Genomic DNA, 17,567 nt, shown 5'->3' with positions numbered 1-17,567 from the left:
GATACTATGTAGCATCAACCTTTGGTATCTCAGTATTCAGGACTTTTGGTTCCTAAATCCTACAGAACATAAGATCATTTCTGTTAATGTGCTTGCTCTTGTCTGGCTTATCCCATTCATCCCCAATTACTTCCTCAAAGGAGGAGTATAGGAGAATCACAGCCTCAGGGGAGGATTTTGAGGGAAGAAATTTGCTCAGAGGCTTACTCTTGGAATTGGCATTCAATTTATCGGGGGAAAATGCTTTGCTGAGTCTTTCCTTGGTCCTGATAGGAGACAGAGCCCAACAATTCACCATTCTCTACGGAGGAGGGGAAGGAAGAGGAGTCAGAGGACTCATACCTCCTAAATCTTCTACACCTTTTCTTCCCCTTTTCACACTTTGATTTATTAGCTTTTTTAGCTTGCTTTGAGAGCTTACAAGCTCTGTCACAGCTTTGGTGAGGCCTTTTGCAGCTAGCCTTGCTGAGAGCTCTTTTTGAGTCCTTGCCTGCTGGGTCCGATTCTGTCATGGAAGTGGGAGGGGAACCTTTTCCAAAGCCCTCCTGGCCAAACTGGGAAGGATAGAAAGTGCTTCTGAGCTATGCTTTTCCCAGGGTGCTCTAGACCAATTTTAGAATGGGGTACACTGCAGGTCTGCCTTCTGGTCCCCAGGGGTCCCTGGGACTACCCAGAGTTGACTGAGGTCCTCCTCATCCTTTGAGTTCTTCCCTGCTCTGCCCATAAACTCCTGGTCCATTTTTCCCCATGTTGGAGCTGCAGATGCTTAGGTGGGTAGAGGCTGGGTACAATTCACCATCTGCTGAGCTTGCAGTTTCACAGATGCAGCACCATTTGGATTTAAATTTGTTGCTTTTTAGACTGCTCTACCATACCTGGAAGCAGAGGAGAGCCAGTATGGAGCACTGCAGCTGATGTTCCAGGGTGTTCCAACATCTGGCTAAAAATGGCCTGGGGGAGTAGGGGCAGGGAGGAAGACCACTGCTCACTACTGCCCCAAATTTTGACAAAAAACATCCCCTTTAGGCAGATGTGAAGGCAGGAGCTGTAAAAACCGCCATCCATACGCTGCCACAGAGGAACAGAAACTAGAAGCAAGCAGGAGTCAAGACGGGGTGGCCTGACCATGAGATTCTAAACTATGATCCACCTCTATGAACTGCAGAGAGGAGTGCATCCCAGATGTCAAGAATTGTGGACTGCAGGAAAAAAAATTTCAAATCTTTACTGGAATAAGCTGATCAATAACTATCCAAAGGAGATATTTAATAATCATGAGATAAAGTCATCAAGTAGTTTCTAAGGCTTTTCTTTAAAACATTTTTATCACATCTCTATAAGTCATCATGTATGTGGTACTGAGATCCTCATACATGATCCATGCAATTACAGTTGATTATCTCACCTGCTACTAATTAATCTTTGCCAGTACTACATTAAAACATTAAAAACCCCTAAGCAGCTTCAAACATTCTTCAGGTAATAACTTGTGACCCTTTAGTACTAGAATTATACACATACTAGAAAGTGAAAAATCCTAGCTCTTCCATTCCCACAGAAGCACCCATCAATATCTGGAGATATTAAACCTTAAAAATGCAATATTACTATGCATGGAAAAATACTATTTTGAATAATTTATAGTATCTAAATTTATTAGTTCTAATTCTTCCCTCCCTCTGTGACTTGTACAGTTAGATTCATGTAATAAATCAGGATGAATAAAAGGTAGCAAAAGAATAAATAGTATCAAGAGTAAAAAAAGTTAGACATTTTAAAATTATTTTTTCTGCAAATTATTTGGCAGACAGAAGAACTATAGGATGTAGTGTGAATGCCTTTTAGGCACTCATTGAGATGACATGTATGGCTTTGGCACTTGTGCAATCGCAAGCTCACGGGGTGCAGAAGTTTTATCTACATACACACCCTTTTTAAAGCACTCTGAACACTTTATGACCTCTCAATACAGTAATTATAAAACAGACTCACCAGGAAAATGAGGTATGATTTCACCATTTAGTATGTAAGCAACTCCAACTTTGATTTCTGGAAATACATCCAAGATATCCAATTTCATAACAGCCAATCTATTTTTTTTTAAAAAAGGAAAAAAAAAAAAACACAAAAACAAGCCCTTTCTCTGTTAAATGACATTTTATAAACTCTAAGTTATTGGGCTAAAACTTAACTACATTTCTTTCTACTTGTCACATGAAATATTAAGCTCCAAAGCAACTAGGAATCAAATGAGGAATAATTTTTTGTATGTTTAATAACGGAAGTTGTTGTTTCTATTGTTTTTTCATTGTTTTAAAACCAAGTCCATGCCAATAAAGTAAGATACAAGCAAGACAGCTGTTGGATTGATACAAAATCTATTGAAATCAATGGGAGCCTCTGGACCAGATCCTGAATTATGCCCTATTTCACACAAACATGATAAGATCATAATTCAAGGGACAGACTTCCCCCTCTTAAACAGAATGAATGGTCTACAGCTTTAATGGAACAATTACAGTGGATGAGAAGCTGGATATGAGTCAGAAGTGTGCCCTTGTTGCCAAGAAGGCTAACTGCATATTGGGCTGTATTAGTGGGAGCACTGCCAGTAGATGGAGGGAACTGATTATTCCTCTCTAGTTAGCACTGGTGAGGCCACATCTGAAGTACTGCATCCAGTTTTGGGCCCCCCACTACAGAAAGGATATGGACAAATTGCAGAGAGTCCAGCAGAGGGCATAGGGGGTTGGGGCACATGATTTATGAGGAGAGGCCGATTGGGCTTATTTAGTCTGCAGAAGAGAAGAGTGAGGGGGAGGATTTGATAGCAGCCTTCAACTACCTGAAGGGGGGTTCCAAAGAGGGTGGAGCTAGGCTGTTCTCAGTGGTGGCAGATAACAGAACAAGGAGCCATGGTCTCAAGTTGCAGTGGGGAAGGTCTAGGTTGGATATTAGGAAAAACGATTTCACTAGGAGGGTGGCAAAACACTGGAATGGGTTACCTAGGGAGGTGGTGGAATCTCCATCCTTAGAGGTTTTTAAGGCCCGGCTTGACAAAGGCCAGGCTGGGATGATTTAGTTGGGGTTGTTCCTGCTTTGAGCAGGAGGTTGAACTAGATGATCTCCTGAGGTCTCTTCCAACCCTAATCTTCTAGGATTCTAATTACTTAGGTTGCTTTGTTTACTTTTTGACTTTTGACAGTCACATTAACATCTCTCATAGAAAGCAATAGGACAATTACATAGATTTCTCACAGCATTTCTTTTCATCTCATTCAAAGGAGCCAAGAAGCATAGAACAATATATTTTATGATCACTTCCATATTTTTTTATTTTAAATGTGTGATTGACAAATTGGGAGTTAATCTAGTACACTAATTAAAAAGGTCCACAAAAAACTTAGCTCAGTCATTTGATGTATAACTAAGTAACAAATATGTGCTGACAGCATTAACTAATTTTGGATAAATTTAGTTCAAATGAGATAAAGCAATCTTGAAGTGCGTCTAATGAATGGCTTCTAATGTATTTGTTCAGCAAGCTGTTATATGAACAGAGTTGAAATTAAACATTAAAAGCACTGTTCAAACATGTAACTAGATGCACAGATAACCAAAGTAGGCAAGGACAAAGAAAATGAATGTTAAATTTTAAATAAAGATTTACATCTACACTGGTCCATCTGTTATGCTAGACCAGGGATCGGCAACCTTTCAGAAGTGGTGTGCCGAGTCTTCATTTATTTACTCTAATTTAAGGTTTCGTGTGCCAATTATACATTTTAATGTTTTTAGAAGGTCTCTTTCTATAAGTCTATAATATATAACTAAACTATTGTATGTAAAGTAAACAAGGTTTTAAAAATGTTTAAGAAACATCATTGAAAATTAAATTAAAATGCAGAGCCCCTCGGACTGGTGGCCAGGACCTGGGCAGCGTGACTGCCACTGAAAATCAGTTCGCATGCCACCTTCCCCAAGCGTGCCATAGGTTGCCTACCCCTGCACTAGAAGTTTCATCTGAGCTTTATTTCAATGCTACTTGATTTAATTAAAAATTTCTCAGAGGTAATGTGCAGAGTTTTAAATTGAAAATTTTGTATTCATTTAAATCTACTCCTTGGCATCTAGTACCACTGGCTATTATATACTAAGGCTCCCCAGCTCTAGAATCATGAAGTGCCCTCAGATGCTTTAAAAAAAAAAAAAGAGGGAGGAGGGAGAGAGAAGTGCTAAGTAATATGAACCAAATGCAAACAGTTCTTGGAATTGCATGAATAGCGAGTCATTTTGTACTTTTATTAGAGAGACAGGTAGGGAAAACTTTAAGAAAGTATGTGAATCACTGAAATACAGACAGATAACACAAATTCCGGGGGGGCGGGGGGGGGGAGGGGGAGGAGGGAAGAAGGTATTTTAACCTCCATGCAGTTTTTCTGTACATGTATTTTTCAGAGCCATTTCTGCTGCTAGCTGTGTGTTAAAAAAATTCTATGTCATGGGGAAGCAACTCCTAAGAGTGGGGACAGGGAGAAAAGTGAAAGATATGTTCAGAATATCTGGGCATCCGATCTGAGACTGACACGATACGGTTAAGTATATATTTTAAAAACAACTTGCAAATTAATGATATTTCCAGTGTCTGACATTAGCACTAACTATACACTATACTGACAAGTAAGACTAATATTAAAGTGGTAGCCTATTTCTCTTGGCATACAAAAGCTGGAAACAAGTTTAGAAAATATACATGTTGGAATGTAGACTGAGGTTATTTTATACCTTTACACAATATTTTAGTGCAAATATTCAAAGTATTTTAGTACATTCAAATATACCTTAAAATACCACATTGGACCCAAAAATAAGAAGTGTTATATAAGAGTTCTTATCTTTAAAAAACATAAGTATGGAAGATGGAGGTATCATATATATTGTTCACAATTCACTATCACTTCGCACAAAAGAGATGGAATCAATTGCTAAGCTAACACCCAAGGTATGTAACTTTTTAGGCTGATTAAACTTTTATAGCGTTCATTTGAATAGAACCATTTTCTACCAATGCTGGTGAGTTTCATAAGAGTTACTTACTAGGAACTGTACAGTTTGCTATAATCCATGTTATGCTACATATGAAAGCCAACTTGTCAGCACTCCAGAATACTCACGCAGTAAATCCATTAATCATGTGGGCGTATCGGAGTAACACAAGATCCAGCCAGCCACATCTTCTTTTTCTACCAGTGGTCACGCCAACCTCCTTACCTCGTTTCTGCAGCAATTCTCCAATTTCCTGATGGAAGATTTTCATGTCTATTAGCACAGCTAACAAAATATTGTAATAACCTTAAAGTTCCCCCATGATGCACAAAACTATCCACCAAGATAAAAATACAAACACGTACCCTTACTATTGCTAGTGGGGTTTTTTTTTTTTTTTTTAAATGTAAGAATGCTAGTTAAGCAAACCATTTTCTCAACACGACATTTTCATTCAACTATGCCAGTGGTCCCCAACCTTTTTGGCTGGTGGGCGCCAGCCGAAGGACCACTGCGGCGGTGGAGCACCTGCTGAAATGCCGCCAAATTTCAGCGGCATTGCCTCTCGATGACGTCGCTTGCCAACGGCAAGCGGCGTCAGTGAAAGGCGTCCCTGACGAAATTCGGGGGCGAAGCCTCTCAATGACATCACTTGTCGGCGACAAGCGGCGTCATCGAGAGGCGTCCCCGCAGAAATGATGCTGCGGCATTTCGGCGGGTGCTCTCCCGGGGGCCAGGACGCGGGTGCATTAAGATACCCCCATGGCGCCCACGGGCACCACATTGGGGACCCCTTAGCTATGTAATGCCTAACCTATTTCTTCACAACAATGTGATGAAGCTTAATGAAGTCTGAGATACTTGGCAATCAGACTGCCAGTGCTGCAAATTCAGCTGAGCATCAAAAAGGCAAGCTGTTTTTGGGGCAGAATCTTTACTCTTGGTAGCTTGCCTTTTTACAACTTGACCTTCATTACAATTTTGCTGCTGGTGCATGTGATAGAATAAAATTCATCTACCTCTCTGTCAGCATTAACAGTTCTGCAGATACTAAACTATACTAAAAAATATGCAACAACTTTATAAAATAAGCAGAGATGGATCACTGCACCCAGGCTGCAGATTAGTTAACTGAGGAAGTTACTTTTCAGAGCATAGCAGTATTTTAAGGCAAGAAATGCCACTAAGTCTCATGCAGAATTTGATGCTGGGGATAGTTTTATACAGGCCACAATATGCCCTTAGCTTTAAGGAGTATTACTGGCTAAACCTACGAAACACATCCAGTTATTTTCCCACTTGTTGATCAATGAGTAATGCTTACATTATCTTGTTCTGTAGGAAAGGCACCGATTCCAACTCTAGTTGTATATGCTTTTACAACTCCATATACTTCCCCAACATTCTGAGGCGGCATGCCCAAACCTGTGCAAACGCCTCCAACTGTACAATTCGAAGAGGTCACAAAAGGATACGTCCCTAATTAAACAAAAATAAATACATTAGAAGAGAACTGAAAAGTGCTACCATACTTTCTGAGAAAGAAAAACACACTGGTCCTTAAATTATTTTTAAAGTTAGTTAACCATATATAGGGTAATTTCACACCTATTGGGAAGAGCTCATTGGTGGATTTTGTAAAGCTATGAAGAACACCAAAATTAATACAGTTTGCAGTTAGGTTCTCTTTTTCATATTTAATGAATTCCTAATTTTCTTCTGTGCAATGTGCATTCCTGCCCCCACTGAAACCAACAGGAGATTTACCCTGACATCAAATTAGCACAGGATCAAGCCCAAAGAGTGAAGCAACTTTCAAGGGACATGCAAGCCAAAAATTGGCATGAGTCACCTGAAAGTACTGTGTCTCTATTACATAGTACATTCACTCTCAGCAAATAAATAAATAAATAAATAAATGAGAGAGGATTTTGAAAGAAGACTGAAGGCATGTCTACATTGCACACCACTGGCATGAGCATACATGTAACTACAAACTGCAGTGTCCACACTGTGGTATGTAGCTACATATGGCCATTGTGAAAGTAGAATGAATTATATTGTAAAAATAACGATGGATTAAAGAAGTGTTATATGTACCTTTAAGCAGAAATAAGAAATGTTGAAATACAGATGCCAGGAAAAGAAACATTAGGCATAAATAATGATGCTAATGGTGAAACATTAACAGAAGATCGGTAATAGTTAGTAAGGAAATAAGATATGCATGTCTAGCCCAGGTAAACTTATCAGATTCTGCTTCCTTTGTTATCTTGTTAAGTTCTCACCCTTTTATCTGCATAAATAAGATAGTTTGTGTCTTGCATGGTGCTCACATTATCTCTGTGTTATTAGCAGAGCACTGTGCTAATAAAACAGAGTGGTCTGACAAACTGAGAGTCCTGAGTCTAACTTTGACACCATGAAAGGGTCTGGTGGGGGGTAGGCAGTGGGGAAAGGCTCTGACAGTTCCCCACTGCTGGAACCTCTCCTCGCCACAGAGAGCTGCTGGAGCCTTTCCACACTGAGGCCTGGTCTACACTACGCGTTTAAACCGGTTTAAGGAGTGTAAAACTGATTTAACGCCACATCCGTCCACACTAAGAGGCCCTTTATACCGATATAAAGGGCTCTTTAAACCGGTTTCTGTACTCTTCCCTAACGAGAGGAGTAGCGCTAGTATCGGTATTACCATATCGGATTAGGGTTAGTGTGGCCGCAAATCGACGGTATTGGCCTCCGGGCGGTATCCCACAGTGCACCACTGACTGCTCTGGACAGGAATCTGAACTCGGATGCAGTGGCCAGGTAGACAGGAAAAGCCCCGCGAACTTTTGAATATTTCCTGTTTGCCCAGCGTGGAGCTCCGATCAGAACGGGTGGCGATGCAGTCCGAAATCAAAATAAAAAAAAGGGCTCCAGCATGGACCATGCGGATGTGATCGCAGTAAGGGCAGGCAAATCTGTTCTATCAGCGCTCCGTTACAGAAGACGAAATTCAAAATCATTTTTAAAAAATCTCCACACAGACGCCAATTGCTGGAGCTCTTTTTTTATTTTGATTTCGGACTGCATCGCCACTCGTTGCTTTCCCAGAGGAAGGAGTGACTGACGACATTTACCCAGAACCACCCGCGACAATGATTTTTGCCTCATCAGGCACTGGGATCTCAACCCGGAAATTCCAAGGGGCGGGGGAGGCTGCGGGAACTATGGGATAGCTACAGAATAGCTACCCACAGTGCAACGCTCCAGAAGTCGACGCTAGCCTCGGACCGTGGACGCACACCACTGATTTAATGTGTTTAGTGTGGCCGCGCGCACTCGATTTTATACAATCTGTTTTGCTAAACAGGTTTATGTAAAATTGGAATAATCCCGTAGTGTAGACGTACCCTGAGTCTTTCCTTGTGGTAGAGGGCAGAGACACACTACACTGTTATGGAGTGGCACTGCTTGGGTGCATAGAGAACTGTGTAGGATACATACCCTAATGATTCAGGGGTGTCTTCAATCTTCTTGCCTAAGCAATGCCTCACTGTCTACACTACTATTTATACCTGTGTTATCACGGCGTGCAGTGTATGTACTCTCCACGTCGCTGTAAGGAGATGTAGCACAGATATACACCCTGAGAAAACACTAACATCCAAGAAAATACAGTATTTGCGATCTCAAATGTAGAGGTATAGCACAGAGAAAGTAGTTCTCTCAGGCAGGTAGTTCATAAGCCATGTAGGTAAAAAACACTATCTTTATTTTAAGAAGCTCACAAAAGCCTGTAATATTGCATACTTTGAAGTATTTTAGTAATTTACACTAAAAATATCTTGTCATACTGTAAAATAAAATGTATATAGAAAGATCATCACTGCTAGCTAGCTCAGTTCTTTTCAAAGTATTTTCACAGCTCTGCTCCACAACTGAGCTATGAAATATGACTTTTATAAATGCTAAGAAAAACACATAGTAATTTACTCAGCTTTTTAACAGGACTGCTATATGCAAAGTAATTAGTTAATTGCATGTGATTGGTTTAGCCAATTATCACACCAACACCATTCAATAAGTTATTCTTAAAAATCAAATCAAGGGCCAAATCCTGACCTCATGTGTGCATACTTTTACTGACTTCCAAAAAGCTTTAGAAGAATTTCCTAAATTTAATTAGCACCTCTTTTTTCTAAGACCCAAAACTCAAAGAGTGGTTTGATATTTTTGGAGGGGAAAATTTTAGTGTGGAATCAAAATCTGACTTAAAATAGGAAGTCTAGTGCTTCCTCATAATACAAACACACATTTTCCACAAGAGCACCTATGCATGGCATAGCCACTAGACATTTTCCTTTCATGGCACATACATGCCACTGTGTTTATCAGGAAAAGTTATACCTACCAAAATCGATGTCCAGTAATGCTGCATTTGCACCTTCTACTAAGATTTTCTTTGGTGGTCCATGTAGAGCCTCATGTATGAAATAAACACCATCCCTCACCATTGGTTTAATCCTTTCTATGTAGCCCTAAGTAATACAAAAGGCTTTTTAAAGATTGGGTTTAATTAGTAAGTTATAAACCAGAATGATTAGGTGTACAATATACTCTAGTTATACGTTTCATTATGATAAAGCCAGCCAGAGGCCTCATGAGTACTGCTCTGCCATATAAGTAACCAGGTTTGATTTTCAGTCCAAGTGCTACTGCCCATACTGACAACCCACTCATTCCTTTGACATAGAGGAAATAAAGAAGTGAGATACACATTCAGAAATAATCTTTCCTAGACAATTCTTGAAAGATACTGGTTTTCCCTGAGGTGCTGGTCATCACCCAGTTCTATTTGATCAGAAAGATGTGAGGGGCACTGTGTGCTGGTAATGGGGGCGGAAGGCAGAGATCATGGATATGAGGATCTCTTCCCGAAAGGGCAAAAAAAGCAAGCAAAAAATGAAAATCTAATCCAAAATTTCTTAACACAGCATTTTGAATATTTTACAAATACAAATCTGAAGACCAAATTAATACTCAAACATGTAGCTTAAAAGAAACATTTTTATTGCATTCAGCATCTTATTTGCAAGTGTTAAAAGACTTCTCACAAAAGCCAGTTCTCTGAAATTGCATTAGTGACAATCTGGAGCCAATGGCCTAATGTCTCTTTATATTTATGCTAATGGAGAGAGGTGTTGTCTTACTCTTACCTATAGGAACTAAGCATTTTGTAATATGCAGATCAGTACTGAGCATACATCCTGTCTCCCATGAGTATGACTAGACACTGTCCCATACTAATGATTTGGTTTACATGGAGCACACAGCTTTACTCTTTCAACTTTTTAGTATACCACTGTAAAAAGCATAGTAAATACAAGTCATTTCCCCCCAGGCACTGTGATGTTTTTATGTCTCCACTCCACACAGTAAACTGTTGATCTATTGGCTCCGCCCCCCAAATTTAGTGCATATGTAAGTATCATAAAAGGATTAAAAAACCTTCAACATATAACTGATTCTCCATCAACAGGGCTCATAGAATTCCAGATAAAAAAATTACATAGTTTTACAGTTAACTGGAAGGGAAGAACTCCAAATGCTCCACTCTTCAACTCATCTGTGTCAGGAAACTGGGTCCAATTATAACCAATAAACTGCTAAAAGGATAACTTTTTCTAGTGGATGTTTGGTAATAAAATCTTTGCTCAAGTCTCTTTAGAATTCTAACAATTAACTGCAGTGTTCAGGCTTACGTAGCTCTTAGTTCTCTCCCTGTTTTTCATCATAAACAAAGTTGCTTTAAAACCCCCCAATTTTAATGCTTACTTTTTTGGCTGATATATGTGAAGAAACATGAGGTGACACTTGTGTTCTAAGCACCCAATTCCTTTTTAATTTATAATAATCTTCCTGAAGTAGAATGGTCCAACAGAGCACAAAGTAAGACTGACAGTCTTCTTAAAATAAGAACTAGAAACCTATTTAACGATTGCTATTTTATCAGACATCAGGGTTATTTATCAAAATAAAAAGTCACAAAAATGTTTGATGATTTGCATTCTAGGGATTCACAATAAGAGCACATACAATTAAATAATTTGTTGTAACATAGAAATAGTTTTACCTTGAGTTTTTTCAATTCCCCTTCAAGATCTATCTCTAAGGTTGGATATATAGCTTTGTACTGATTAGCTAACACTTTGAACCTGAAAGGCAAAAACAATTCTTCAATAATTTTGCTCAGCAACATTAAGATTTTATTTGCCACCTTTTGATATAAAGTTACTTTGTGATTACACAATTAAAAGAAAATTCAGATAGATGCATCCAGTTAAGACTTTTTGGAATATAAATTAGATTTATCTGGAACATGCCAAAATATACCATTAATATAATTCGTATACTGTTAGTCTAAAAAGTTATGCTTGAAAGGTTACATTTCAAATATAAAACTAGAATTACCTCTCCGAAAATTCACCAAAATCAGAAACAAGATCACACATTCTGAGCCCACTTCGAGCTGCTTTCGAAGAATACACTGGACCAATCCCCTTTTTGGTCGTTCCCAAGCTTTCAAAAAAGTAAAAGTCATACATGTTATTCTCAAAGTTAGAAGACGAAAAGCTAATTTTAAAAGCAAACCAAGTTTTGACTAACAACATTTAACTTTGACCTCTGACCATTTTTTCTTAATGCTTGATTTAAAAATTTAATGTGTGTGTTAAATATTTAAAAATTTAAAAGGAGTTTCATAAGATTAAATCCTGTTTGTGAACATAATGTTTACATCTTTCATATATTTTAAGTGTTAATGTTTTAAAAAAAGCCAATCTTCTGCTTCTTCCCCCCCGCTTCACTGAAATTTCTTGTGTGTAAATCCTGACAGGTTAATTTCCTCTCTAATTGCATGCGCAAGAAACTGATTTTGATGACCCTTTGATGATGTGAACTGAAATTAGCCAGGCACCAGATCATTTCCGAGATAGGTTTTATTTATCCAGAAGACAAAAAATTTCTCTTGAGGAAGAAAGATGGAGGAAGGCCTTGGGCACTGAAGTGACAAAAGACACAGGACTAATTTAAAATATGTATGTGAAATCTTTCAAACACTAGACTCCACATAGGAACAAGAAGAACAGGAACTTTGCTCAGTATCAGAAGAGGACATTCATAGACGGAAGGTTCTAATTAGATTTGCAGAACCGCTAGCATCTGAAAAATTAAGCAACTACTCTAAAACAAGAAGGTATCTAAACTGTTTCTCCTGAAACAATGTAGAACTGACACTAGCCTTCTTTCATCTGGAAACAGAGAACCACCCATGCCAGTGACATCACAAAATACAACTATTTGTCTCCACTGCTTTCAGAGAGGAAGTACAACCGAAAAACCTAGACCTGATTAGAAGAATGAGAAACAAGCTAATAAAATGGTAGTCTGCATGGCACTCGTGGCAGTTATAGATCAAACAGATGGAACATTGTATTGAGAGACTGCAAAGCAACTTTATTCTCAATTTCCAATTAGAAAATAAAATAAGGCTTCAACGAATCTAATCTTCTATTAAGTACATTGATATCTACTGATGAACAACTCTATTATTCCAAATTAATTATTCATTGGTTATACAAGACTTGAATTTTTGGCAAAATCTGATGACTTCAGCAAGGATTCCTCGTATACAATTTTGTCCTAATTTTTAATTCTAATGTCATGTTTCACCAAAACAATTTTTTTTTTAAGTTTTAAAGGCATTTCTCAGAGGCATCATAAGAAAGCTCACCTAAAATAGTCTTAAAACCTGTGTCTAACCCATCCTAATTGGGCTAATACACAGCCACAATATACAGCCTTCTGAGGCGTCATCCACTGTTAACTGGATAGGGACATTAATGTTTAGGCTTCTAAATTCATACCAGTATTACTTTTGCGTGCCCAAAAGTGCCTGAAAAACAGAAATGTTCAAGCCACCGAAAGTTTGCAGTATAAATTTAAGACAGGACAAAACAAGTGAAACCAGTGAAAAGATTAAGGATGAGTTTGGAGTGAGAAATAGGGGAAAGGTAGCACAAAAGTTACATAATACCATGTTATGTTTGTATATAGACAAGATGTAACATGTGCCTTTTGCTTATCAGTATTAAAACTCTTATTCCAAATTAAATAAAGCTTAAGTGAATTTTTAGGGAGAGCAGACTTGAGTGAAGGAAGGGAGGGTATGTAAAAAGGGGAGAGGACAGAGTAGATGAAGAGGGAAAGAAACTGGAGGCTGGCAGACATGATGGGGCCAGGAAGATGAATGGTTCATACAAAGCCATTGCATTTTCTGATAGAAAACAGTTCTGGGATGTCTAGTGTTGGACCCAGTACAGGATGCAGGAGAGGCAGGAGATTTTTGGAGCTCTGTCCCCAGAAAGCCCTGTGGAGAAGACAGCAGTTGTTGTTAGATGTTGCTGGGACTTTGTGTCCGCATGCTGATTGTGGTAAGAAAAAGGGTGACCAGGCTATTGTTTTATTTATCCCACAAAAACTATGGGATTTGTTTTTTGGTGGTCACTCACTGGAGTTGAAATGGGAGGAGGAATGGTGGAGAGTGGAAGAAGGCAGAAAAGAAAGAGTAGGGAGGCAGAAAAAGGAAACTAAGAGAAAGAGAGGGAGATTGGGAAGCTGAGCAGGTGGCAGTGGTAGCAGAGCAAAGGTGGACCAACAGCCACTGGCAAATAAGAGTGATGAGAGAGTGTCCAGATTTCAGAACTGAGTAGAGATATCAAAAGGCTGTAAAGTCCTTCTGGGCTCTTGGGGTGGAACAAGGAAAGCTCACAATTGCCTATAATACCATCAACTATCGTCAATATTGCTTTGGACAAAGACCTCCAAGGGGCTGTACTTTTACTAAAGTGAATACAGAAAACTTTATAGCAGTCTTCGGGAATGTTTACACTGCAATGCGTACCTGTATGTTGGCATGCTCACACACGTGCAGACACATTAGGCAAGCCTGCCTTCAAACATACATACTGCAGAGCCGAATACGCCCCATACTTTGTGTACCAGTGTCCACACTGGCAGTGCAATTAAGTATGTTTTGGGCTAGGATTCCTGCGGAAGTACCCTAGGTATCTTAGGACCTCACCACAGTCGTGTTGCTTAATGAAGGTTCTCACAGACTACAATGATAAGCCTAGTACAAAAATCTATATGGAACAGAACAACACTGGAGCTGCTCTAAGAAATTGTTTGTGATGTACTGTGGGAGAACTCTTCTGTCCTTTCCAGATCCCTTTGTGGAAGCAGTTTTAGTCTGTCAACACATTTAGCCAAGGCACTTATTACTGTTTCAGTCATTTGTCAAGATGCAGACTTATCAAGACAACAGTGCATCTATCTTCATTGTGAACTTTACCAGAAGGGCTTGACATTTTTAATGGAAGCTCGGATTCTGCAAATATCTAAAGGAAGAACATAGTTCCTTGGTTATGAAAAAAATACTGCGATATTAGGTATGTACATAATACAGAGGGCATCAATCCAATATTGTTTAGTATCTGTATAGAAACCTCTTGTGTACTGGGTGAATAGCAACATGAAAATATGCATCTTGTTGGTTCATGACTCTCAACCTATCTCCCAATTCTAATGACTGAATTATTGCTGCCAGGATCACCATTGTGCATTTTTGCTGTTTTACACATCTGTTCTGTGCCCAGGTCTAAAACTGGTCTCTATACTTCTTTTTGGGCATTGGGAGGTATTTTGAATAGAATCCCTTTCCATTGTGTTGCACAGGAACTGGTTCTATTGCTTCTAAACTCAGAAGTGAAGTTACTTCTTGTTGTAGTAACTGATTGTGAGGGGATCCCTGAAGAGGGATAGGGATGTGTAAGAGGGAGACCCTTGAAATTGATGGCGGAACCAAAAGTTATGGTTTCCAAAACCCATTTGTCCAATGTTATATACTCCCAAGCATACTGAAAGTGGTGGCATCCAAAAGGAGGAAGGGGGGAAATAGGATGTTGCAGCTGTAAAGATGGTTGAGAGATTCGATCAAGCCATCAGAACTGTTGCTTGGAGGATATAGATGGCTGGGAAAATGTAGTTGTAGCAGATGGAGTTTGTTTGTTTGTTTGTTTGTTTTTTTGAGTAAGTTGGTCTCTTGGCCAGAGGTTCTGTGACAGCGGTAGGCAACCTATGGCACACGTACCAAAGGCGGCACACAAGCTGATTTTCAGTGGCACTCACACGCCTGGGTCCTGACCACCGGTCCAGGGGGCTCTGCATTTTTATTTAATTTTAAATTAAGCTTCTTAAACATTTTTAAAACCTTATTTACTTTACATACAACAATAGTTTAGTTATATATTATAGACTCGGCACACCGCTTCTGAAAGGTTGCCAACCCCTGGTCTATGATATCCTGAATATAGGGCTGGGCATTCTCTTTTAGTAGGTCTCAGAGGGCACAATCTCCTCTTATTTACAGGGGTATAAATTCCAAGGGATCTCAATGTGGCTCTCAAATTCTTTAAAATGTATAATGAGGCATCTGTTGATACAGCAAAGAGCTTGTGACCATCAATGGGGAGGTCTTTAACGGTACTTTGAACCTTTCTTGGAAAGCCAGACAATAGTTCCAAGATGCTCTTCTCATGACCCCTGCAGTGGATATAGACCATGCTGCAGTATCTAAGGAGGCCTGGAATGATGATGTTGCTAGAAGCTGATCCTCCTGAATAGTGGCTTTAAACTGATCACAAATATTTTTCTGGCAAATGTTTAATAAAGGAATAAAGTCTGTTGTAATTTAAGTAATCATATTTGGCCATGAGCGCCTGATGCTTCACTGTTCTGAAATGTGGATGAAGCATAGGGTTTGCTGCCAAAAAGATTGAGCCTCTTATGTTCCTTGCTGTATAGGATGGACTTAGAGCTATGTTGTATGCCTCTTTCACTGGTGGCCTCTACTACTGGGGAGTTCGGAGCTGGGTGAGTTTTTATCTGCTCTCTTGCAGGTAGGTGCTGCTGTAGTTGGGATATGCCAAACAGTCTTAGCGGGCTCCATAAGAGCTTCATTCACTGGAATGGCAATTCTCATCGATGATGAGATGTGTAAGATATCTAGGAGCTTATGGTGGAACTCCTGAAAGGATTATGAAGTGTGTCAGCAATCTGCTTCATCAGATCCTGAAACTGAAATCATCTGCTATAGAAGGTGGTGGAAACATGACAGCTTCGTCAGGTGAAGAACAGTCAGAAAAGAGGTGTCACCTCATCTGCCCTTGCATCTTGTTCAAAGGTCTCTTCCTCTGGCATGGCTAGTAGTAAAGGGGTTTGAGGAGAATGGGTCCTCCTCTGTTCCCTATGGTGGTGTGAAGACGTTGTTGGCGATAGAATGGCTACGGATCCCAGCAAGTCCACAAAGCATGGATACCTCCACCTATTTGTGTTCATGCCAAAGGGTATCATTTGAGGTCTATCCTTCCGTAAAATATCAGTGTAAGAGGGAGAGATGTATTCCAGAATAGACAGGGGAACCCTGGACAGAGATCTGAAGAATCCTCTTCCACAATCAGGGTGGGGGTAAGGAGAAAGGGGAAGACTGTTCAGTTTGAAAAATAGACAAAAGCGCGCATGGTTCCCTATGTGATATAGGTGTCAGTGACTGAGAAGGTCTTGAGGCTGACAAACCCTCAGCACTCATTAAATAGGGGAGAGACTGGCTTCAAAGAAACTATCCAGTCCTTAGGGTACCTGAACTCTTAAGGCACTGATGATAACAGACTGAGAGCCTATGGAGGATGGCTTCAATACCAGTGCAGTTGGCACCAAGCACTTGTCCTGGAAGTGCATCAGTTCCAATTTCCTCAGTACCATCTGCTGTCTAGCTGTCACTGTACAGCTGAGATCCTATGGAGATTTACTCCCTACCTCCTTCTGTTTAGAGGCAGATGCAAATGAGGACTTCAGTGCCCTTGAAGTACTCGGTGCCACAGTACCACCTACCTCTTTAGCTGTCCCCAGTGACCCCAGTGTCCAAGATCTTGATGTTGACAGGGCACTAGCAGTACTGGTAGGTCTCTGTACAGGGTATCCTCTGTCCCTGGATCTGAACCTGGACATAAGGCTTGCTCCATCATTAGACGTTTAAACTTGATCTTCCTATTTTTTTAGGATCTACCCTTGAAGGCTGTGCAGATCTTGCACTTATGGGTATCACACAAAGAGCGGAGCCACTGGGAATGCCTGTCACTGATCAGAATAGCCTCACAGAAGGAGAGGCCCCTTTTGAATCCAGCATTCCCATGGAAAAAACAATAACAGAGACAACTCAAGAAAGGGAAGTTCTAGCACTTCTAGTTAAATATATCAAAAGAATAAAAGGATTTTTTTTTAAGAGAAAAAAGGCAGGAAAAAGGAAACACTAAAAGGTAAATAACTATAAACAATGCTAAATAGGTAACAGACATGTTGCAGACTCCATCTCAGACCAAAAGCAGTTGAGAAGGAACTTAGAGTGGTTCACCCATGCA

General features: G+C 39.8%; 1 protein-coding gene across 1 annotated transcript in view; it reads right to left on the bottom strand.

The window, feature by feature from the left end:
• The window catches only part of ADSS2 (adenylosuccinate synthase 2), a 55,419-nt gene that overhangs the window by 8,080 nt on the left and 29,772 nt on the right, over nt 1-17,567 (bottom strand). The window contains exons 6-11 of the mRNA XM_039529352.1: nt 11,503-11,610; nt 11,165-11,246; nt 9,443-9,569; nt 6,371-6,525; nt 5,175-5,299; nt 1,993-2,090 (exon numbers count right to left, since the gene is read on the bottom strand). Coding sequence (XP_039385286.1) covers nt 1,993-2,090; nt 5,175-5,299; nt 6,371-6,525; nt 9,443-9,569; nt 11,165-11,246; nt 11,503-11,610 — 695 coding nt within the window. The remainder of the gene's footprint in view (nt 1-1,992; nt 2,091-5,174; nt 5,300-6,370; nt 6,526-9,442; nt 9,570-11,164; nt 11,247-11,502; nt 11,611-17,567) is intronic.

Source organism: Mauremys reevesii, linkage group 3 (genome assembly GCF_016161935.1).
Source record: "Mauremys reevesii isolate NIE-2019 linkage group 3, ASM1616193v1, whole genome shotgun sequence".
NCBI classification, from domain to species: domain Eukaryota; kingdom Metazoa; phylum Chordata; order Testudines; family Geoemydidae; genus Mauremys; species Mauremys reevesii.
This window is presented reverse-complemented; position numbering and strand designations above follow the sequence as displayed.